The 24,519-nt window shown below is 38.3% G+C and overlaps 1 protein-coding gene across 1 annotated transcript in view; it reads right to left on the reverse strand.

The window, feature by feature from the left end:
* The window catches only part of Rchy1 (Ring finger and CHY zinc finger domain containing 1), a 210,453-nt gene that overhangs the window by 132,841 nt on the left and 53,093 nt on the right, over positions 1-24,519 (reverse strand). Inside the window, exons 2-3 of the mRNA XM_067145639.2 lie at positions 23,139-23,300; positions 21,539-21,694 (exon numbers count right to left, since the gene is read on the reverse strand). Coding sequence (XP_067001740.1) covers positions 21,539-21,694; positions 23,139-23,300 — 318 coding nt within the window. The remainder of the gene's footprint in view (positions 1-21,538; positions 21,695-23,138; positions 23,301-24,519) is intronic.

Here is a 24,519-nt window from a genome sequence, read left to right on the forward strand (position 1 = left end):
CATCCCCATCACAATGCGCGGGTCGTCTATGGGAGTCAAATCAAAAGACCTGCACCTGGCGAGCCGAACATGACCTCTGACACCCCCGGCACTAAAAGCCATACCCCATATCACCTGGTTTCTTGTTTAACGTAAAGAATCTATCCGAAAAGCCTACTATCTTATTTGATACACTTATTTGAGTTATTAACAATCTTAAAAAAAAAAAAAGATCAATCAATATATAAAACAGTATGCAACACGCTGCCTTACTACCCCTACAGGAATCCACGACCCCCCAACCTGTGTTCTCCTGTTACAGCGACCTCCCATCCCCCTACCCAACACACCCCGATTCCCTGCTGATGCTCACGGCTTGTAGCCTGACATTCTGCTCGGAAGTTCCTCTTTAAATCCTCGCCCGTGAACCAGATGCTTGAGGCGAGTTTCCATTTTCTTTATTCTTTTTGCCTAGCACTTTTCTTGGCCCCTGTTTTCTTCACACTAACACGAAGTTCAAATTTTTTTCCTTTCTTTTAGGTCCATTTGATTCTAGATCTCTCCAGATTCACGATTATCCACCTGAAAATAGTGTATTTTCACAAAATATTGTCTCTCAACTTATGGCCTCAAGTTTACCTCACACTACTGTATATATTACTGGAATATAGGACTAAAACTACCGACACACTACTAAGTCAAGCTGTATCAGTGAATCCATGCAAGACATATTCCATTAAATCTTTTAATCTAACAACCAGACAATCCAAGCATTATAGATGCTTCATTCATCATAATCCATGAGGAACTGTTTTCTACACAAATTGGTCAATAAAATAGTTTTCTACCTATTTACACTTTATAACAATACACTAGAAAAAATCAGCTGGTAGTATTTTTGTAAAGATCTCTCATAAAAGAATGTTCAAAACGTTTTATATATCTCTTCAAGGCCAGTTGTATGTATATATACTTTTTTTTTTGCAAGCTGCCTTACATTGCACCAACACAGATAGGTCTTATGGCGACGATGGGACAGGAAAGGGCTAGGAGTGGGAAGGAAGTGGCTGTACCCTTAATTAAGGTACAGCCCCAGCATTTGCCTGGTGTAAAAATGGGAAACCAATGAAAACCAACTTCGGGGCTGCCGACAGTTGGGTTCGACCCACTATCTACCAAATACTGGATACTGGCCGCATTTAACCGACTGCAGCTATAGAGCTCGGTTTGTATATTTTTAACAGCTAGTAAGATATAACTAAAACATACATACATACATACATACATACATACATACATACATTATCATTATAGACTGTTATGCCTTTCAGCGTTCAGTCTGCAAGCCTCCGTGAATTTACTAAATGTCGCCAGAATCTTCAATTTGCAACTAGTGTTGTGGCCTCATTTAGTTCTATACCTCTTATCTTTAAATCGTTAGAAACCGAGTCTAACCATCGTCGTCTTGGTCTCCCTCTACTTCTCTTACTCGCCATAGCAGACTCCATTATTCTCCTAGGTAACCTATCCTCCTCCATTCGCCTCACATGACCCCACCACCAAAGCCGGTTTATGCGTGCAGCTTCATCCATCGAGTTCATTCCTAAATTAGCCTTTATCTCTTCATTCCGAGTACCCTCCTGCCATTGTTCCCACCTGTTTGTACCAGCAATCATTCTTGCTACTTTCATGTCTGTTACTTCTAACCTATGAATAAGATATCCTGAGTCCACCCTGCTTTCGCTCCTGTAAAGCAAAGTTGGTCTGAAAACAGACCGACGTAAAGATAGTTTCGTCTGGGAGCTCACTTCCTTCTTACAGGATAATGCTGATCGCAACTGTGAGCTCACTGCTTTAGCTTTAATACACCTTGATTCAATCTCACTATATTACCATCCTGGGAGAACATACAACCTAAATACTTGAAATTATCAACCTGTTCTAGCTTTGTATCACCAGTCTGACATTCAATTCTGTTGAATTTCTTACCTACTGGCATCAATTTAGTCTTCGAGAGGCTAATTTTCATACCATACTCATTGCACCTATTTACAAGTTCCAAGATATTAGAACTGCAGGCTTTCGGCACAGTCTGCCATTAAGACCAACTTGTCAGCATAGGCCAAACTGCTTACTACATTTCCACCTAACTGAATTCCTCCCTGCCATTTTATACCTTTCAGCAGATGATACATGTAAACTACAAACAGCAAAGGTTAAAGATTACAGCCTTGTCTAACCCCTGTAAGTACCCTGAACCAAGAACTCATTCTACCATCAATTCTCACTGAAGCCCAATTGTCAACGCAAATGACTTTGATTGATCTTAATAATCTACCTTTAATTCATAGTCCCCCAGTATAGTGAACATCTTTTCCCTCGGTACCCTGCCATATGCTTTCTCTAGATCTACGAAAGCAACACAACTGCCTATTCCTCTCGTAGCATTTTTCAATTACCTGGTACATACTGAAAATCTGATCCTGACAGCCTCTCTGTGGTCTGAAACCACATCCAACTTCCTCTCAACGACTGATCGCACCCTCCCTTCCAAGATGCCAGTGAATACTTCGCCTGGTAAACTAATCAATGAGATACCTCGATAGTTGTTGCAATCCTTCCTGTTCCCTTGCTTATAGATAGGTGCAATTACTGCTTTTGTCCAATCTGAAGGTACCTTACCAAAACTCCACGCCAATTTTACTACTCTATGAAACCATTTCATCCCTGCCTTCCCACTATGCTTCACCATTTCAGGTCTAATTTCATCTATTCCTGCTCCCTTATGACAATGGAGTTTTTTTTACCATCCTTTCCACTTCCTCAAGCATAATTTTATCAACATAATTTTCCTCCTCCCCATGAGCTTGGCTGTTCGCAACACCACAAGGATGATTTCCTTTTACACTGAGAAGATGTTCAAAATATTCCCTCCACCTCTCCAGTGATTTCCTGAGATCTATTATGAGTTCACCTGAATTACTCAAAACACTGTTCATTTCCTTTTTCCCTCCCTTCCTAAGATTCTTTATTACTGTCCAGAAAGGTTTCCCTGCTGCTTTACCTAGCCTTTCCAAGTAATTACCAAAATCTTTCCACGACTTCTTTTTGGATTCAACAACTATTTGTTTCGCTCTGTTTCTTTGATCTACGTACAAATCCCTGTCTGCCTCGGCCCTTGTTTGGAGCCATTTCTGATAAGCCTTCTTTTTAATTTTACGTTCACTTCATCATTCCACCAAGATGTTCGCCTTTTCCCATCTTTCCACACAGTTGTTCCTAGAAATTTCCTTGCTGTTTCTACTACTGCATCCCTGTATGCCACCCATTCACTTTCTATATCCTGAACCTGCTTACTGTCTACTGTTTGAAACTTCTCACTAATCATATACATGTACTTCTGTTTAATTTCCTCATCCTGCAGATTTTCTAGCCTTATTCGTTTGCAAGACAGATTTCACTTTGTCTACCCCAGGCCTAGAGATACGTAGTTCACTACAGATCAGATAGTGGTCTGTATCATCGGAAAATCCCCGGAAAACTCGTACATTCCTAACAGATTTCCTAAATTCAGAGTTGTTAAGATATAGTCTATTATGGATCTGGTACCCCTAGCCTCCCATGTGTAGCGGTGAACAGCCTTATGCTTGAAGAATGTATTCGTAACAGCTAAACCCATACTAGCAAAGAAATCCAGCAAACGCTTCCCATTCCCATTAGCTTCCATATCTTCACCACATTCAACAATCACCCTTTTGTATCCTTCAGTTCTATTCCCAACTCTCGCATTGAAATCGCCCATTAGCACTATTCTATCCTTGCTGTTGACCCTGACCGCGATGTCACTCAATGCTTCATAAAACTTGTCAACTTCATCCTTATCTGCACCCTCACATGCTGAATACACAAACATAATTCTTGTCCTAATTCCTCCAAATGACAAATCTACCCACATCATTCGCTCATTTATGTGCCTAACAGAAACTTATGTTGCGTGGAATGGTATTCCTGCCCTTCCCTTTCTAACACCCGTCAAGTACACTTTGTAATCTCCTATCTCTTCATCATTATCTCCCCTTACCCGAATATCACTTACCCCTAGCACATCCAGATGCATCCTCTTTGCTGACTCAGCCAGTTCTACCTTCTTTCTTCCATAAGCCCCATTAATATTGATAGCTCCCCATCGAATTCCACTTCGTTCGCCAAGTTGTTTCCAAGGAGTCCCTCGCCTGTCAAATGGGAGTGTGACTCTGTTACTCCCCTAGGTCCGAGGCTTGCTAAAAATGTTCTGAGCTCGGTAAATTCATGAAGCAGGATGCTACTCTACTTATACATAGTCCAAGTGAGGATCACTCCTCTAACGGTTTATGTACCACCGGTGGATTGTATAGTCCTAGCCGCCTGAGCACAAGGAGGGCCATGACTCAGAACATGTCCGAGATGCCCACTCCCATTCCATAGCAACTGGTATCCCGACTCTCAGGACCACTTACTAGGCCACTCAGCCGTTGCCTATGGTTCACAAACTAGGATGTGACTACAGTAACCCACACCATGAACCATGAACCCAACATAAACTGAGGAAATCTAATCTAACTACACAAAGTTAAATCTAATTTAACACATTGATGACGGGCGCCGAACAGAGGCTGCTACCCCATGCAGACCGGATAGTTCAAGCCTCTGAGAAAGAAATTACACTGCTGCACACCAACTACTGTAACTCAAAATGTATTCAAGATATCGACCTCACTAGGTTGCTTCGTAGACTGCATGTTGTGATACATTTCAAAGCAGTACCATTTGTGGCTCCATTCAATAGTCTTTCTAAGCACAGTGTAGTATGAATGTCATATTTGTGCCATTCATACATTCATTGTTTTTAAGTATGAACGGATTTCATTTTACGGCTTCTCCCCATTTCGTGTAAGCCAGTAACTATGAGAAATAGCTAATTCACTGTCACTCGATAACTATTATAACTGGTCTGTACATAATTGATCACAATTATCGGTATCTGTCGGCAACTGAATACACCATGCCATGTTGACATCTGCATGGGTGCTCCACGGAATAGCTCTACATATCCGACGTTTATTTTGTTAAATACACGAAGGTTTAAAGAAAGATAATAATTTATATTCCGCGACTACACCGTTTGGGACTCATAATCTCACCCACAATTTCATCAATAATCAATAAAATACAAGGTGCATAAAAGCGAGAATTCTCGTAGTCCATCACCTACTGTTAGCTGTCATCTTCTGTTAGCTGGAAACTAAGAGAATTCTCAGGGCTCATCAGCCATGTGGCACATCAGATAATGAATATGCATATAAATGTTGAAATGGTTTGCTGTCATATAGGGCACGTTGCCATAGGTGTGTCATCTTGTACAATGATTCTCGCCATGTAAGAACTATCCCAGGTGGGACACGATTTTAGCCTTACTCCCCGAACATTTTTGGCCTAGGTGTCTCACCTTTGAAATTTTATCCCAAGTTCGTTTAATTTTATTTCCTGTGCGACTTATGTCGCTAAATGTCATAAAAGAAAGAAAAGTTCCACCTGATCAATACTTATTTATTATAACACGTATAATAGGACCGGTTTCGACCTCTTACAAAGTCATCTTCAGCTAATTGTATTAGAATCTTATATTATTTGCATCTTTGTATTATGCCTCACTATTTAAGAACTTTATAACAGATTCTGAATTTGACAACATTATGGTGGTTATGCTTATGCTTTGCTAAGAATTTCTAATTTTACAGCTTAGCTAAAAATTATATAAACAAATTAAAATGCTCTTAATACATAAAATATGACACAATATATACATATGTCCAATTATTGACAAGAATAATTGAATGAGTTCGTCTTCTATCTTAATCTTTATGCATAATGAGTATGTTGAACTAGTTTTGTGATAGTTACAATAGGCGTTTGCCTTGTCAGTTAAAAGGAGTTCCACAAACATATAAATGCTTAGTCAAACTTAATTGTCACTTATAAGGTGGTTAATATTGCATTCGTATTAACAGTAATTACGTTAGCTAATATGATATTATGTGTTGATTGTCCATTAAAATAATAAAATTACATAAGCACAAGGAAACATTAACAGACATGGTAAAATGTGCTTGGATGCACTGTGGACAGTCTAAAGCAGGGCCATCCAAACAGTGCTCCCCAAGCGCTAGCGCTCTGGCCGCGCTCCAAGCCAGTGCTCCGAGCGCTTTGGGGGAAGGTAGATTCGGTAGTCGTGGGAGGAGCTTAGCTAGCTGAGCGAGCGGTCTGCCTGCTGGGCCGAAGAGAACAGCCGATTTTTTAGTGTGCCACCGAGATTTCATGTGTTTAAAAAACACAATGTGTAACGGCATTACAGTGCCAACAACAGGGATGATTACAGTGATTTGACAGACGCCTGTCGCCAATCGAAGTTGGAAGAATTGAAAGAAAATTTCAAGCAGCGCTGTTCTGCAAGTATTATTTTAATTTTTAAATGCTTGTTTACAAATGGGAATGAATAAATGATTGAATTATCTGAAGATCACTAAAGTTGTGACTTGCCGTATTTTTGTCTGACAGGAGATTGAGGAGAGTGAACAAGCTACAAATGTTCGTCGCAAATTGCCAAAGCTGGGAAACCCCTCGCGGAAGGGAATGTAATCAAGGAGTGCCTAATGGATGCGGCAGCATGTATTTGTCTTATGGAGCAAGCTGAGAAATTTCACAAAATCTCTTTCTCCTCAAACTGTGGCTCCCAGAATAGACAATATGTCCATTGATATGCAACAGCAATTAATGGAGAAGGCAGCAAATTCTGTATCCTTTTCCATCGCCCTTGATGAATCAACCGACATTACGGACACAGCTCAGTTCGTCATTTTCATTCAAGGGGTAGATGACGATATTCGGGTCACCAAGGATTTCCAAGACTTGGTAGTGCTCAAAGACACCACTAGAGGTTTCGATATTTTCAAAGCAGTGGAGGGGGGGGGAGGTGTTTTTGAGTCAATGGGATTAAAATGGGAGCAGTTGACGAGTGTAACGACGGATGGAGCTCCTGCTTTACGTAGTCTACGCACGGAGTTCGTCAGCTATGTAAAATTTAAAATGACAGAGCGGTACTACACTAATGGTGGCGATCCAGTGCGTGATACACCAGGAAGCAATCTGTGCAAAAGTGAACAAGCTTAAAGACGTAATCGGAACTGTTGTGCGAGTGGTAAATTTTCTTGGATCCCATGGACTCACGCACCGTCAATTCAAAGAGTACCGGGCGAGTTAGCCGTGTACTTAGGGGCGCGCAGCTGTGAGCTCGCAATCGGGAGATAGTGGGTTCGAACCCCACTGTTGACAGCCCTCAAGATGGTTTTCCATGGTTTCCCATTACACAACAGGAAATACTGGGGCTGTACCTTAATTAAGGCCATGGCCGCTTCCTTCCAATTCCTGGGCCTTCCTTGTCCCATCATCGCCATAAGACCTACCTGTGTCGGTGCGACGTAAAGCAAAAAGAAAAAGAAAGAAAGGAAATTCGAGTTCTTGGAAGACATCGAAGAGGAGTATCTGGATATCCCGTACCATGCAGAAGTAAGATGGCAAAGCAAGGCGAAAGTGCTTCATTGAGTTTTTTGCTTGCTTGCGGAATGCAATAGATGCCTTTTATGACATGAAAGGGCAGCCCAAAATTCTTTTGCGTGATCCTAAGTGGGTGGCGGACATGCCTTTTTAAGTGACTTTACTGCCCATCTGAATACTTTGAACACTTCGCTTACCGAGCTCGATAGCTGCAGTCGCTTAAGTGCGGCCAGTATCCAGTATTCGGGAGATAGTAGGTTCGAACCCCTCTGTCGGCAGTCTTGAAGATGGTTTTCCGTGGTTTCCACTTTTCACACCAGGCAAATGCTAGGGCAGTACCTTAATTAAGGCCACGGCCACTTCCTTCCCAGTCCTAACCATTTCCTGTCCCATCGTTGCCATAAGACATATCTGTGTCAGTGCGACGTAAAACCAATAGGAAAAAAAAAAAACCTTCGCTTCAGGGTGAAAAGCACAATATCTGCGATTTGGTGGAAGAAATTCACGCGTTCAAAAGAAAATTGATTTTGTGGGAAAACCAGTTGTGTGCAAGGAACACAGGACATTTTCCATTGCTTGAAACAGTAAAATAAGGTGTCGACTTTGATGAGTACTTACAGATAATTCGCCAATTACAAGAAGAGTTTGAAAAGAGATTTTCAGAATTATCAGAACTCCAAGCGGTGTTAGATGTATTTGTTCGACCATTTTCTCTTAGTGCAGGCAGTGTTCCACAGCTATTTTAATTAGACTTCATTGAACTGCAGTGAAATGTTCGTCTTAAAGACCGCTTTCTAATGTCACGAAGTTTGGAAGAATTTTACAGAGACTTTCCACAAGAAGAATACCGCCTTTTATATAAACATGCATGTAAAGTTCTGTCAATGTTCAGCTCAACGTACATTTGTGAGCGTTTCTTTTCGGGTCTTAAGCTTACCAAAAGTAATTGTTTAAGAATATTGGTAAAATGTTGCCAAATTTTCCTCTCAGGCATGCTCAAATGTCAGTTTAGAATAAATCGCATTACTGTATTCTTTACTGAACACTTCATTTCGTTTCCTGCATATTCCATCGGAGTACCTTTCGATTTGTATATGCAGTACATTTGTTATGGCAAAACAGCCCTATCAATATGATGTCAACAAACCCACAAAAGCCGTCGGCCGCATGACTGTACGCACGTATCTAGCCAGCGCGCTCCGAACATCGTCCGTTTCAGGTCTCCTCGCTGCCACACTGTAGTGGCGGCAGGGGAAGAAGCGCTAGTCTGACTGCCCAGTGCCCCGAGCGCGGGCGCGCTCTCGGAGCGCAATAACTGGATAGCCCTGGTCTAAAGCAACAGGTAACAGTATGTTCTTGTGTTGTTTTTATAGTTCGTATTACATTGGTTGATATGAAAATTGTACAATAAAATAAATTACATAAATTACATAAACACATTAAAATATTAACAAACATAATAAGATGTGCTTGGACGTAAATGTCTGTTGACAGTCTAAAGCAACAAGTGACAGTATGTTCTTGTGTTATTTTTACATATCGTTAAAAGTGAGAGTTATAAGCTTGAGTTTTGTGTAAGCATTTTGCCAATGTACATTGTACATAATTCAACCACTTTATCTTACTATCAATCAAGATTATGTCGCTAACTTTAATTGCATCTTCTCCGCCCGCGGGGTTGTGCTCCTTGAAAGTTAGAAACTTCATTTTGTTCCGTACTGAACTGGTATTACAGTGCTCCATCGTGCATATACGATGTATTCTGCTCTTATCCTTGTTATTTCCTGGTCCGGTGTTGGACCGGCTCTGGAGCGAGTCTGTCTCCCGCGGCTCGTCCGCTGTCCGGCTGAGTTCGGCTTCGCGTAGCTTATTGGTGTGCGGCTAGTTCATTGTCGTCCATCATGGATGTTGGATGTGTTTTGCATTGGCTCATGGCTAGAGCATTGAAATACCACAACATGCCAGGGTAATTCATAAGGTATGAGGGCTTATGCACTCAAAAGTTGTATATGATTCTTCTGGGGGTGGACGTCCGCAACTTACGTACTTTTTTTTTTCATTGGGAAAGTTGTGAGTATATGATCCTGGCTGATGCCATGCGTTAGCTTATGTGCAAGGACCCAAAAGTAAGTTATGTTTTTCAAGATTATTTTATGTTCTTTTCTCCTGTTCCTGGATTGCCTCGCCTGAAAACTTGATTAAATTTGTGGTTATTATTCCGGCCTACGAATAACATTTCTGATTGATCTTCTTCCGAAAGAACTTGGAAATTTTGTAAAGTGAAAAGTACTCAGCTTACTGACTGCACCTTTTCAAACTCCGTACCGCAGGAAGAACTTTATCAAAACCTGTTTATGTCTCTGTATTTTTCTGCGAGAAATAACTTTATTGTAAATCTTAACTGTTTTTCAGATCATGTAAAAGATACGTTGTTAATAAGAAATGACATAATTTTACTAACGCATAGTCGTCTGCTGTAATAATTGAGACCACGCGATTTTCTCAGGAAACCTGAATCTTCTTATTCTTTTAATTTCCATTCTCTAGTTCTCCTTTTCAATAGGCAATATATATATATATATAAAATAATTATGGTTCTTGCTCTTGTTTGTTTCTATGGCAACTGTTGCCCTTGGTGATGAGTTATTGGATGATGATGATGATGATTATTTAAATAATCAAAGAGATTGAAGTGATAATTTGGCAGTGGCCTGAAGTTTGAGCTGTTGCTCTTTCTCATTCGTTAATATTTTAGTGGAGTGCATTCGCTCTAAATTTGATATATGTAATTGTGTTGTTTTGGCCGTGTTCTTGTGTTGATGTGTTTAACCCTATATCTTTGGGGTTTGATGATTAATTTGTGCAGGTTGTCCCCCAATATTGGAGGTACCTGGTACCTTTGTGAAGTGCGGTGAATTTTGGGGCGGGTTGGTGTTTCCTTTGGGGTTGAACCAGTACTCGATCCACTTTCTTTTACTTTTCCTGGAGTCCCCTTGAGTTCTGGTTTCTTCAAGAGAATCCGTGGTGTCTCATTTTTAAGTCCGATAATAAATTAAAGGGCAAGAAATCCTGTAATATTTTGAAATTAATGTGTTGGAAAAACTGTTTTTTTAGGGGCTTCTGCCACGAGATAATTTTTTCTCATTAATTATTTTATTCTTTAATGTTAATTTTAGTTTTCTCAGTTCTCTCTTCTCAGTGGAAAATGTTTTGACTCAATCCATTCTTATTTTATTAAATTAATTTCTACCTTTTAGTTTTAACTTGTCTGAAACGGTGCACCGCAAGTTTTAACGAAGAAAAAAGGTATACTTTCAAATAATTCTTGCAAATGAATTATTAATTAAATTTTAACTGTTTAGAGAAAGAAATTTTGGTGTTTTTCTTTCAAAATTTTATTCATTTCATATCGTGCCAATGCTTGATTTTGGATCCAACTATTCTCTGAGTTATGGGCGTTCGGCTAACTAGTTGGTGAGTATTTACTCACAATTTTGATGGTTAATTATTTTAAGGTTTCTGGTCATATTTGTTCTTTGTTTACTTATACCAGTGATCGCCGGTACGGCTGGTATAGAACAAATGTGTATATATAAAGTTTGCATGCCAACAAAAACAGTACAAAAAAAATACATCGACCCTAAAATCTACGACCCCTCTACTCCATGACATGAATGAAAGCTGTTGAAATTATAACCAACAGATAGTACAAGAAGCTACAAACCATACCCGTTCGTAAAAATGAAGTACTACAGAGATCCTGGGGGCCGGTTGTCAATGTGTTAACTAAACATAATGTAATCAGTCCCAATCTAACATACTAACATTAACTTACCAACACTGAAGGACTAACAATATTCTGTGTCGTAATGTTAAAATGATAGAAGTCGTACAAACAACACTTATGTAGTATTAAAAATGCTATCAAGAGACGAATCATAAAGAAAAAGGTTGTGCATAATAATATGAGTTTGTGGTTTTTAGCACTTGCAATAAATGCAAAATACGTTGAAACTTTGTCAGTGCATGTGCCTTCATCTTATATAACCCCTACGAGTGATTTTTAGCGATTTTGAATTAGCGATAAAATGCGAAATTGGTTCAAAAAGCAAAATCATACAATTTATGCAAAATACTTGGTTTTATGCGAAATAACTATCTGTATTTTTAACGATGCCTTTTTCTTAAAAATATGATGTGTGTTGTTATTTCATGGGAAGGAATTATTACCGCTTCTTAAATTTTTCGATGTGTGGAATATCTTTCAACGGCCAAAGAGGAGTGCAAAGGACAACCAATCAAAAAGCTCAATTCACTTTCAAGCACATTTGTGCATTCCATAGCCGACTACAGTTACAAGCCGGAGTCATGTAAGTTTGGCAACGTGCAGTGGAGGCCAAGGTGAAAGCGTGGGAACTATTAGTGTATGTTGATGTATAGTGAACGTCTTGTTTCATTTAGTTTTTCACGGAGATGTTCGCATATATCAAGGTGAGTGATAGAATAAGCTTACATCGAGCCTATTATTGAAATAATGTGAAGGCGCAGAATGGCTGAGTAGCTTGGACTGTAGAGCAGGCTTTCTGAGCCCAACTCAGTCTGGTGGTATTTGAAAGTGCTCAAATACGTCAGCCTCGTGTCGGTAGATTTATTGGCACGTTAAAGAACTCCGAGACAAATTTCTGGCATCTCAAGATAAAAACAATTTTTTTTTGTATGCAAAATATAGCAAATTTCAATACGGGTCTAAACATGAGAACAGTTACATGTAACATGAGATCAGTTACATGTAATCTCAGCCTCTCCCAAAAGCCATAAAAGAAGTTAGTGGGACATTAAATCAATAACATTATTTGTAAAGGTGCAGACTGAATTCGGGTTTTTAATAAAACATTTCGTGTATTTGCAGATGCCTAGAAAATGTTGTGTTCCCATGTATCATAAAAACTATGGCTTTAAAAAAGATTTTATCTCACTTAGGTTTCCTTCAGAGAAGGAATTAAAACAAAAATGGATTTGTCACTTTATACAGGATAACTGGGAACGTGGGAAGGATTCAGTTTTATGCATAAAACATGTCACACATGAAAGTTTTTCAACAGGGAATAAAATTTGTGATTTTAAAGTCAATGTAACTATACTACCACCTAAACGTAATGAATGAGCTTCACCCAGATGCATGTCTAATTATTTTCCGAAATTTGCCAAAATATTTGTCACTGAAAAGTGTAATAATAATAATAATAATAATAATAATAATAATAATAATAATAATAATAATAATAATAATGTTATTTGCTTTACATCCCATTAACTACTCTTCTACAGCTTTTGGAGACGCCGAGGTGCCGGAATTTAGTCATGCAAGAGTTCTTTTACGTGCCACTAAATCTACCGACACGAGGCTGACATATCTGAGCACCTTCAAATACCACTGGACTGAGCCAGGATCGAACCTGCCGAGTTGGGGTCAGAAGGCCAGGGCCTCGACCGTCTGAGCCTCTCAGCCCGGCCCATAGAAAAGTGTTAAAAGAAAAGATCTCGAAGGTACGAGTCTGGAAATATAGAATAAGAAAAACAAGAAGAACGATGATTTGCCAAATGTAACCCATTTACTCAAAATTCACCGAGATTTGAATATCACTGTATATGTTAATAGTTATCAAGTGTTGGTAAAAGAAATGAGATGTTTATCTGATCATAAAATATCCAAGTGGTCTCGACTAAACACGTATTTATTAAATTATATAGGAACCCCTTATTGAAGTGTTAAGTGTTAAATGTGTACAAACAGATCTATTAAAAATGCATCATAGTCTCAGAGTATCGTGAGGTAACCAGTGAAAGAAAACTCTTTGTCTCACCTCATATCGTATTTGCTCGTGTATTAACACCCCCCCCCCCTGGCTTTTTGAGAAGAAGAAAATGAAAAAAATAAATCTCGCCTATAAGACCCCCCAACATACTTCACCAGAGAATGATGACGATTCCGCTTCGAAGCGGGTACAAGTCTTATTGCAGCTCTGATGACATCGCACAAATTTGTGAATAGTTTCGTCCGTACGACCTACGCAATGAAAAACGCGTCAAATTCATGCAGCACATCTGTGTTTCGTAGTTAAGAAATGTCCGCCTCTGTAGCGTACGTCTACTGCAGCTCTGATGACGTCGCACAAACAGATGAATAGGCCTAGCTTCGTGTCCAACCCGCATTGCAAGCATGCATTAGTCATGCTACATGTCTGTTTTGTAGTTAATAATGTTCGCCAGCGTAATGGCTAGCACAATTAGTTGCTGTTTTCGGGGGTCTGACTTCGATTCCCGGTACCGTATTGCCAGAGATTTACGAGTGGCAGGAAGGTTGATATGCAGTAAAAGCGATACATGTAACTCGCCTCCACTGGGGGTGTGTCTAAAAAGAGATGTACCACCTTGGGATGAGGAAACGAGTTTACTTTAGTTGAGAAATATTCAAGGTGGTTGTTATTTATACAGCAGGCGAGAGCATTAACAAAGTGGTCGTTTAATATCTCGTAACTCCGGCCATTATAGGTATATATTTGGTGAGAAGTAAGTTTAAAACGTGATAAAAGCTATCCAATTCAAACGATCGTTTTACTCGCCAATGTACCTAACAAATAATAATAATTTTATGCCCCGACGTACTTTAAACGATTTTCGGAGACACCAAACAAAACATACTAGGGTATGCGTTAATAAAAAAAGAGACAACGAACGTATAAAATTAAACATTATGATAATATAACTCATTACCGCCACACCTGTAGATATCCATAAATGCGGTATATTTTCCTGTTATTTATTTTTTCCGTTGAACTTTTGACACTATCAGGGCGATAATATACCTAACCTAAACAACGTGGTCTGTCTTATCTCATGGACAGCTGTTTACGCAAATCCTGATGTGATAAATGTAGAGAACAAGCATGAAATATACTCAAAAATAAGGCTCTGCGTTTCAACAGCCGCAGTTATCGAAAGAATGTTTCCAGTTACTATGTATTACATTCGGAAGTACAACTCGTAACATACGCTAGTTAGTCATCAGCTGATGGTTTGACATGCCTTCTACAGTACGGCTTTATTCGGAAGGAGTGGCTACTGCTACATATACACAAACTGGAAATAGATTTACACTGTTTAGACGCTATAGTCGGGAACGAAATTATTTTTAAAAGGTTCTAAAGGACGGGACCTTGCATGCTCTTGATTGCAGTGCATGGCTCGAAGAGAATGAACAATGAAGCATGGCTGACGCGACTGACGAGAGATAGCAGTGAAGATGACGTCACTTAGAATGGCGACACGCCGGTACCAAGACAGGGAAGTTGGCGGCGCAAGGCGATAATTCAAATGAAAGCAGTGATCAGGTTTATTGTGTGGTAGGCCTACTGCTGAACTGACAGACACAAATGACTGGCCATTAAGTTCTTTTGTATCAATATTTAATTATATGATAATACGATACCCTTATCCCTTTCTTCTACGGGATCGAGTATGAAGTGAGATGAATCTTCGTAGAGAGTTTTTACGGCCGTATGCCCTTTCTGACGTCAACCTCACCAGAGGAATTAATGAGATTAAAGGTGTACAAATTGTACTTCAGGCTTGCCTGCCCCAAGCTGCTCTGCAACAAGAAAAGCAGCTTAGCTTGAGTCAGCGAAGCAAGAGTGCACGCGTACTGAGCGTGCTAGTCGTAGTGAACCAAAATCTGGGTTTCCCTAAGCCTGACAGGTTGCCTGGGACCCGTTCGGACTGCCGGACTTGACAATGGTGAACGTGAAATTTGCTATCGATGCGACGTGAATGTGCCGTTATATGTTAGTGTAGCTACGTATTCCGTCGAGTGCAGCTCTGTTGTAGTTCGAGGTGCAACCAGCAGGAAAATGAACAAGTCAACCGTAAAGGAAAACGAAGAAAAATTAAAATGGGGTGAATTTATTCTAGCAACAAAACAGGGCTCAAGTCTAGCATGGGAAAAATGTTCATGTGTTTATGAACAGGTGTCAAATAAGCCAATAGGTTACTTGCAATGCAATATTTGCAAAAAGCCACTCAGCACCCATTCAGGGACATCACGTATGTTGCAACATGTCTGCAAATTTGACCCAAATGTTCCACAGTCTAAAAATATTTTGTAAGAGGACAAGAACTTGGTGACTGACAAGTGCGTAGAAATGTGCGCCTAGGACTTGAGACCGTTTACAACTATTGAGGGGGAAGGACTTTTAAATTTAGGGCAAACGCTGATAGAAATGGGCAAAAAGTATGGCTCAGTGCATATTAAAAATATTATACTCTCTCGAGTCACAGTTGCTGGGAAGGTACAAACTTTCGCAGACAAAGTGTGCAGTAAAACGCCTCCTGACATAGTACACGCTATTAAATCTTGTATCTGTGCAAGTACCAATGTCCTGTGGACAGATAATTACAAGGGTGTGCACTATATGTCTGTCACAATGCACTATATAAATGCAGATGGGTCTCTCAATAAGTATGTATTAATGTGTTCGGCCTTCCCTGACTGTCCAAAAAGTGGTGAAAATATTTGCAGTGAATTGGAAGATCGTTTGAAGGGACATGGAGTTTCTCATGAAGATATTTGCAAAATTACATTTGTAACAGACCAGGCCCTCAGCATATACAAATGTCTTCCATGCATGGCTCATATTATTAATACGGTCTTGAAGCATGTTCTGACCAAACCCTTTTTGAAAGAAAGTGTTCCTAATGTGTTAGCCGTTATCCATTCAGTGAAATCTCTGGTTTTGTACTTTAAGAGAAGAGGCCTATGTGTGAGGTTACAATCATCTTTGAAACTGTATGTATCTACACGGTGGAACAGTTATTTTGACATGCTGCAATCAGTTCACTCCCAGATAGATGCTGTGAGATCTGTTTTAGAGAAGGAGGGTGCTTCTGATAAAATGCCCGGTTATGATCAGGACATTACTGGCCTGCTTATAACATTTCTTAAGCCATTTAAGGAAGCCACAATTGATCCTGAGGGCGATGAGGAGCCGACTTTACATCTGGTTCTTCCGTGGTTTTATGCCTTAAAAGCCCATTGTACTCCACAGGATGACGATGAACAGGTAATATTTCCTTTCTTTTAAATTTTAATACGAGTCTCCTGATATATCAATGTAAAAATGTTTTCATACTAAATGAATTTTCAGTACTTAAGCTTTTGAAACAAACCGGTGGTGTCTTCCTGGAGCAGAAAAATGGAAGTCACAATGTTACACAAAATTGCAACATTTTTGGTGCCTAAATATCGCACATTAAAGAAACTAAATGCAGTAGAACAAATGTCTGTTTTTGAGGCAGCTCGACAAATGTGTGCTGAAGGGAAGATTCTGTGGTTATTTCTTCATCATCATCATCATCATTATTATTATTATCATTATTATTATTATTATTATTATACCTATGTAAATTGGATATTTTTAATATTCTAACATTAGCATTAAATATCAATAACTTGGGCATATATATTTTCAGAGCTGCTACCCAATCAAAATAGACAAGAAGTCCCATCATCTTCAAATGAAGAAAATGAAGTGCAATGTAAGAAAGCGAAATTTGACGATTGGGCAGAAAATTTCCCAATGATACATGATGAGGTCAGTAGGTACTTGCAAGAAGGGTTTATTAGTGACGAAAATATACTGCGGTGGTGGAAGTGTAATTCGACTTGCCTGTGTAGCGAAAAGAGTGCTTAACATACCCGCTACAAGTGCCTCCAGTGAGAGGGTCTTCAGCTGCTCCAGAAATTTAATCAGCGAAAAACTTCCCGCCTGGATACGCAAAGACTTAATGACCTCATAGTAATACACACAAACGATAATGTGTCCATGTATTAAATAGTGCTATGCAGTATGCACAGTATAAGGCGACCACAAACTGAGAGAGCAAGTGGTAAAATTACACTTCTAAACTGATTAGTTCTGTAATTATTTCTTTTGGTTTTGTGGGGAAGGGGTTTCTAAATTATTCAATGTATTTCAAAAAGTTATCTATATAATTAATATTTTAAAGATATTTATGACCTGTGCCTGCATTATGTATATCTTTGCTTCTAATTTTCTTGAATTATAAATAATACATTATATTTATGGTCATATTTCCATCAACTGTCATTGTGCTTATTTAAATATTCAAATATTTTTGTTCAGAGAACCTACGTTTTATTACTATTTTTGACAGAAATAAATATTATTTGTTAATTAGTTACATAAGACGTCTGAATTACGAAATAATGATTAACATAATACTAAATAACCATATAAAATAATATTTGTGTTCACGAATCCTATATAAATTCTGGCATGTAACAACTCTTTTCCTGTCTGCATTCACGCGAGCCTCACATCAGCACAATGAACGAGCAAACATAGATTAACGCAGCAGGAAGAAGAAAGCAAGCAAGCAAACTAATCTGTGGCCTGCCCAAGTTGGGCTGAGCTTGACCTGGCCAGGAGTGCAGCAGCCTGCCTGTACTGTTGTTTACGTGCGGCTAGCTTGCTTGCCTGCTCTCTAGGCAAGCACGGGCAAGTTAAATGCGGAGTTTGTACACCTCTAAATGAGATGTATCGAATGACGTGATATGAGTAACTAAAACTGACTTTTATACGTACCGTAGGCCTAAAATTCGTGTTCACCATTTTTTGTCTTCCGACGAAAATAGCCAGTATAACTTAAATACATTCTAAGTTTGTTAAATAATAGCGTAGAATGTTTACGCGTGTTCTACGGTTGTAGTGGTGGTGGTATGGAAAACGACAATTTGGCTGTAGCCAATTAGAAATTTCTGATTCCATCAAGACAGGTGCTATTGGACTCAATATGGAAGTAATAAGTTAGATTCACATTTATCAGGTGAATTTTTTGGTGGGCATATTGAGATGTCATATGTACATTTCTGGGTATACAGTAAGAACAATATCCAGAAGGATAAGTTGTGACACATGTTTAGGTCTTCTGCAGAGTAATGAAACAGGTGACTCCTATTTTGAAGAACTTCAGAGAGGTGGGTTAGTGATGCAATCAGATTGTGTTTTGTGTGTCTGCACCTGGATTGTGAAAATTATAAAGAATTTCTATTCTCTATCCCGAGCTGCTTCAGGAAGAGATGACAATCAACAGTTCTGGTTTGAACACGGTCAGTCTGGGCATGACAATAATGGTCTTATAGATAGTTTATTGCCTACATTTTTCAATGTCGTGTTCAATAAGTGTTGAAAGCAGATGAAGAACATGAGTTATGTCAGCAGTGAGGATAAAAACATTAAGCAGAGGAAGCTGTCAACGCTCCAGAATAATTGAGCTTGTGAATACTGTTCTTAAAGTAATTTGTTTCTATTCACGTAAAATGTGTATTTCTAACTTCAGTGAATGCATTTACTGATGTGTATGTTTCTTGGTATCATTTTTACGAAAAGTGTGTATTTATTATAGTCGTAGTGTTGTTCTAGATGAAGTGAATATGGGTGAAGTTCTTCAAAGTCTGATATGCCCCCTTTTCTCTCAGCCTTCACTTGACAGACAGGTACAGCATTGCCATGCGTACCATCCGGCTTTTAACTGTAGATGGCTTTGGTTCATTCGCTTTGTATTGATGCTTGATCATAGTCCCTTATTCTTGACATAGGTGTTGAGTAGTAGTTCTGTTTTAAAGTACGGTAGCGATTTATTGTCTGGTAGCCGTGGATAGAAGCGAAGTGACGATCAAACAGTGAGCCGAGAGTTACAAATCGGAACATTTTCATGTAAGCAATACACATATATTGATGTGACGACTTGGCAATCAAAGACTTAAGTGGAAGAAGAAAGTTGTTTTGTATAAACACTGCAAAAGCAGGAAGTAAAGGAGCGATTTTATTCCCAACCAGCACTTGTACAGCGTGGCGTCAAGCCACAATGGCAGAAATGGATATAAAGACAAAAAGAGAGAAATAAACTTTCAATGAGGATACTGTGAAGATGTGCCTGCAGACAAATATCCCCATCCACAATCTGGACCATCCTGATTTCCAACACTACCTTGAAAAATAAGTGCCGATTTCAGATATATTTTTGGATGTTATTTATATTTGTGTTAAATCTTGAGTGGTATAGCCTACCTTACTGTGAAATATTCCAAAACTAGCCTACACTCCCCCCCCCCCCCCCCCCCCTCATATCCCCACCACCTGGTTGGTTGTTGAGAAGTATTACGATTCCTATATGGCCTTGTTGAATTTTAGGTTAGGTCTCAACTTTCGACCAAAAACCACGTGGATGCATGTGGAATTTAAGTTTAGAGTATTCAAATTTTTGGCCAAAAAAACAATCATAGATGGACATTGTTTTAAAATGTTACATTTTAATAATATCTAGGATGTAAAATAATAGCTTGTTTTCATGTACGGTAAATTGAAGTTTATAGGGAAATGCTTCAAAACTCTTTCAGTGACTCGCTAGGCCAGCACTACATCAAATGTTAAGTATTTGTCCTTACATCTAAACTTTATTATTATTATTATTATTATTATTATTATTATTATTATTATTATTATTATTAACGAAATTTTATTGGGGTACTTCCCAGGATGAGGAGATCTGCATTTAGTAGAGATTATGTTCCATGTTGTGGAGATTCAGCAAGGGCAGAGTTGAATACTGCATTGGATGGGAAACCCATTGCAGTAATCACAGACTAAACTTCGGACAACCGAGTCAGACGTGCCTTTGTTGTTCTATTCAGGACGATCACACCAACTGCGGAACAACAAGTTTCTTTGGCAAACAATACGAAGAAAGAGGAAATTAAGGTGCAATTTAGCAGTGTATGCCTAAATGTATAATTAAGCTCTTGAAGCACATGAGCGTCGAAGATACTAATGTATTTTTTCAACAAAATGTGCAATTTATTTAATCCTGGAGTTGCAGGACAAAACAGTGCTCTGGACCCCAAATCACTTGTGCCTTTGAAGCATAAGTTGCCATATTTTAGAAGTGTCACTGTTGATCAGTTTGTCGAGGGCTGCGAGGCACATCAACAGATGCTGCAGATCATTAAAATGGAAAACACTGATACTTTTCAAATGTTGATGACACTTAGGTTAAAGTTTCCTTCCTTTGCCTCGGCAGCACTGCAGTACATTTGGGCGCCTACCACCATTCAAACAACTGGCATGTTGTACTTCATCATTTAAATTCCTCTTCCTTGTAAGTTTGTTGTACTGTGATAAATGAATACGTTCAGAATAGTATTTTTCGCTTTGAAACTGTGTTTGTAAATTTGTAAATATTTGCAGTCCTATGTTGAATGATGTTTGTCTTAATTTCCATAGTGTATTCAAAACTGCATGACGAGCAATGTGTGATTAAACAGTTATGATTTTACTCCCAACTGTTGTATGGGCAATTTTGCAAATTATGCGTTACCAATTTGCTACAAAACACTACATTTGAAAATCAAAACGCTGAATCTCTGATTTTTAAATGCTATAAACCACAAACTCTAACAATAATAATAATAATAATAATAATAATAATAATAATAATAATAATAATAATATAACAATCTGGGAGGCATGGGAAATTATTGTAGAAATTCAAGGGTATATCACTGAAAAATTTGCTGCCTGTGTTCAGACTGAATTTTTAGATTTTGTGGACTGTCTGTTAATGATGTATATTTTACAGTTGTTAAAATTAATAACTAGGTTTCAATGCTTGTGTAGCTAGTTAGAAATATAATATAATTCCTGTGTTATATAAAAAAAGATATGACATACTAAAATCTTTCAATCACAAAATATAACAAAAAATCATTAGAAAATTAGCATTGTAATAAAATAAAAGGTAAAATAATTGCCATAATATCACATCTCTACTTATGACAGAAGAGAGCCAAAACTCTCAATTCACTTACAGTATCACAAAAAGAAAAAGTACTTGCCCTGTGTTTATTAATTAACTTCACGGGAAGGCACATGTTGCATTTCTCACAATGGAAAAACTTATCACGGCCACCAATTCTGCAGATTCCACAACCTTCACAATGATACTGATTCTTTTCTTCATCGTCAAATAATTTGCACTCTAAACATGTGTACTGAAAAATAAAATAAAAATCATTAATTACACACAGTATATATACACACACACAATAGGAGAAATTTGTTAATGACTCACATTCGCCACACAATAGCTAATCGTAAAAATGTTACTCTATAAGACCTCATAAAAAAAAAACCATTCAAAATCACAGGGTAGCATGGCTGACTTCCATCCAGATGATCCCATGTTAAGAGAAATAGTTCTATGAAAATATGATCGACCATATGAATGTGGAAACCTGCTTCATCCAAAAGACAACAACATCAGTTTTACGTCCCACTAACTACTTGGACAGTTTTTGGATATATTGACATGTCAACATTTTATCCTGCAGGAATTCAATTTTAAGCAGACATAAATCTACCAACATGAGGCTGATGAATTTAAGCACCTTCAAATACCGCCAGACTGAGCCGAGATTGAATGTGTCAAGTTGAGGTCAGGAGGGCAGCGCTTCAACCATCTAAACCACTCAGCCTGGTTCCAAAAGACAGTGACTTACAACAAAATCCACAAACAAGACTGAGGAGAAACTGAGCGAAATACTCATCACATAGTCTTCTGTAAATCACCCCCTCAGCCATGCTGTGGGAGATTAGCAAGATCATAGCATAAGAGACTGACAGCAGGATCAATGTTTTCATATATATACAAAGATAACTTTGGTTTCAAGTAATTAAAATGTGGACATTTTTCTTCTTTACTTCATCAATTCAAACCATATATAAAATAATCTTGAATAATTTAATGTCATTTTAAAATGTTGATTCACTAAAGGAAAAAAAAAAAAAATTAATTGAGTTACTTGACATGTTTAGGTGATTAATGGGAACTAGTGACATTAAAAATAAATTGTCAGAATTGACAATTCCTGTATGATGAAGACTGGAATTTTTTTTTAGATTATTCTATTCCAACCTAATCTATGTCACTTTCATATTTCATATCAAGAGGCTGAAGATATTAGCCTTCATATTTCTGGAGTGAATACCACAATATATCAAACAAATGAAGTTTCTTGCTTTTGTCCCTTAAAATCCACTAATGGCGAGAGCCTGGGCTTCCAGTACCATTGTGTTGCCAAGCTGGCCATGACTGCTCAGTTTCTGCATATTTGTTTTCAAAATACTCTATAATAATCCTAGATGGAGTTACGTAAAAATCTAAAAGCAATAACGAGAACAAAAACACACCTACTATATGCGTAGTATACAGCATTGCCACCTCAGCCTATTATGAAACAGTAAAAATCTAAAAGCAATAACGAGAACAAAAACACACCTACTATATGCGTAGTATACAGCATTGCCACCTCAGCCTATTATGAAACAGAGAGGGATAGAATAAAACTGGTAGAACAAACAATCGGAGTAAGAGGAAGACACTGATTAGGTATCAGGTGATGTACATTGCAATGTTATAATAAGTGGAGAACTTACCTTTCCAAACCTGAGAGAACAATTCTCACATTCTGCCTGAACTTTCTGTTGAGTGTTGCACTTCATACAAACAAGTTCAGTTACCTCTTTTCTATTAACTGGGTGGCTTTCATTTTCATCATGGCAAAATCGGCAGGTGTATATTTTATTACAACATGGAGTCTGTAAAAAAAAAATCACCTCATAAACATGTAACCGAACAATACAAGAAAAGAGAAAAATATTTTAAAACATAGTAGTCTGCAAAAATGTCATGTCCCTACCAAACAAATTTTAAGTTTAAAGGAAACTCATAACACACACATTCATTAAAAATAATCTATATAGAAATACTAGCAATGAAAGCCTGTCTTCAACAGTCAAGGTCAATTTTTGAAATGTAATTGGAAATCTGAAGTGAACTTGGTAACACAATGCTGTCCGCTCACGTACCGATACATGTTTCCGAGAACAGTACTCTGCAGCCGCTCACATATGAATACGTGTTGGTGCAGCTATGTCTTCTGATGCCATCGAATGGTTATTGGGGAACTACTTGCAGATTATCGCTGATGTACCTAAACAGTAGAAAATCTACAATTCTTTTAGTACTAGTTCCCAGTTTTAGAGCTTCAATGGCATATTTTTTTTTGCCCTTGAATATATGCCGTGTGTCCATCAATGCTAGGAAACATATATGGCAGCACCAGTAAACTGTGGATTCATTCCTGGTGACATTATACGTGAATTATACACTGATAATTTGTCGGATGTTCCCAGTGATTGTGAGGAGAGTGAAGATGAATTGTTTAATGATGATTCTAATGCTAGTGCCGTGCATTTATGTGGAAGTGATGCTGTGAATAACACGTTTATTGCACCATGCAAGCAGTCAGAACAACAACTTGTTGCTTCAGATAGCAAAGATAATCTAGACTTAAGTACTGTTGATAGTGTTCTCCCTATTTCTGGCAGCGAGTGGTCTGATTAAGATATTATACCGGTTTTCGAGCCTTTCTCGGGGATGCCTGGCGTTACAATTTTGCCAAGCAAACCTGAAAATATAGGTTGTGTTGTCAAGTTGTTCATTGGTGATGATCTGTTGGAGTATATGGTAGAGGAATCATTATCAGAATGAATTGAAATATAAAATCTCACCAAAAACTTTAAAGTGAATGAACTCAAAAAGTTCTTGGGACTGCTACTTTTAATGGGACAAGTACGTAAAGACTCAATGATTACTGGACCACAGATCCCCTGAATGAGACACCAATATTTTCTAAGACAATGAGTAGGAATAGATTTAGACATATGGCAAGCATGGCATGTTAGTGACATTGAAGAGCAACCAGAAAATTCCAGTAGATTATACAAAATCGAGTATGTTCTAAATTATTTGCTA

The sequence above is a fragment of the Anabrus simplex genome, chromosome 4, assembly GCF_040414725.1.
Source record: "Anabrus simplex isolate iqAnaSimp1 chromosome 4, ASM4041472v1, whole genome shotgun sequence".
In the NCBI taxonomy this organism is placed as follows: Eukaryota; Metazoa; Arthropoda; class Insecta; order Orthoptera; family Tettigoniidae; genus Anabrus; species Anabrus simplex.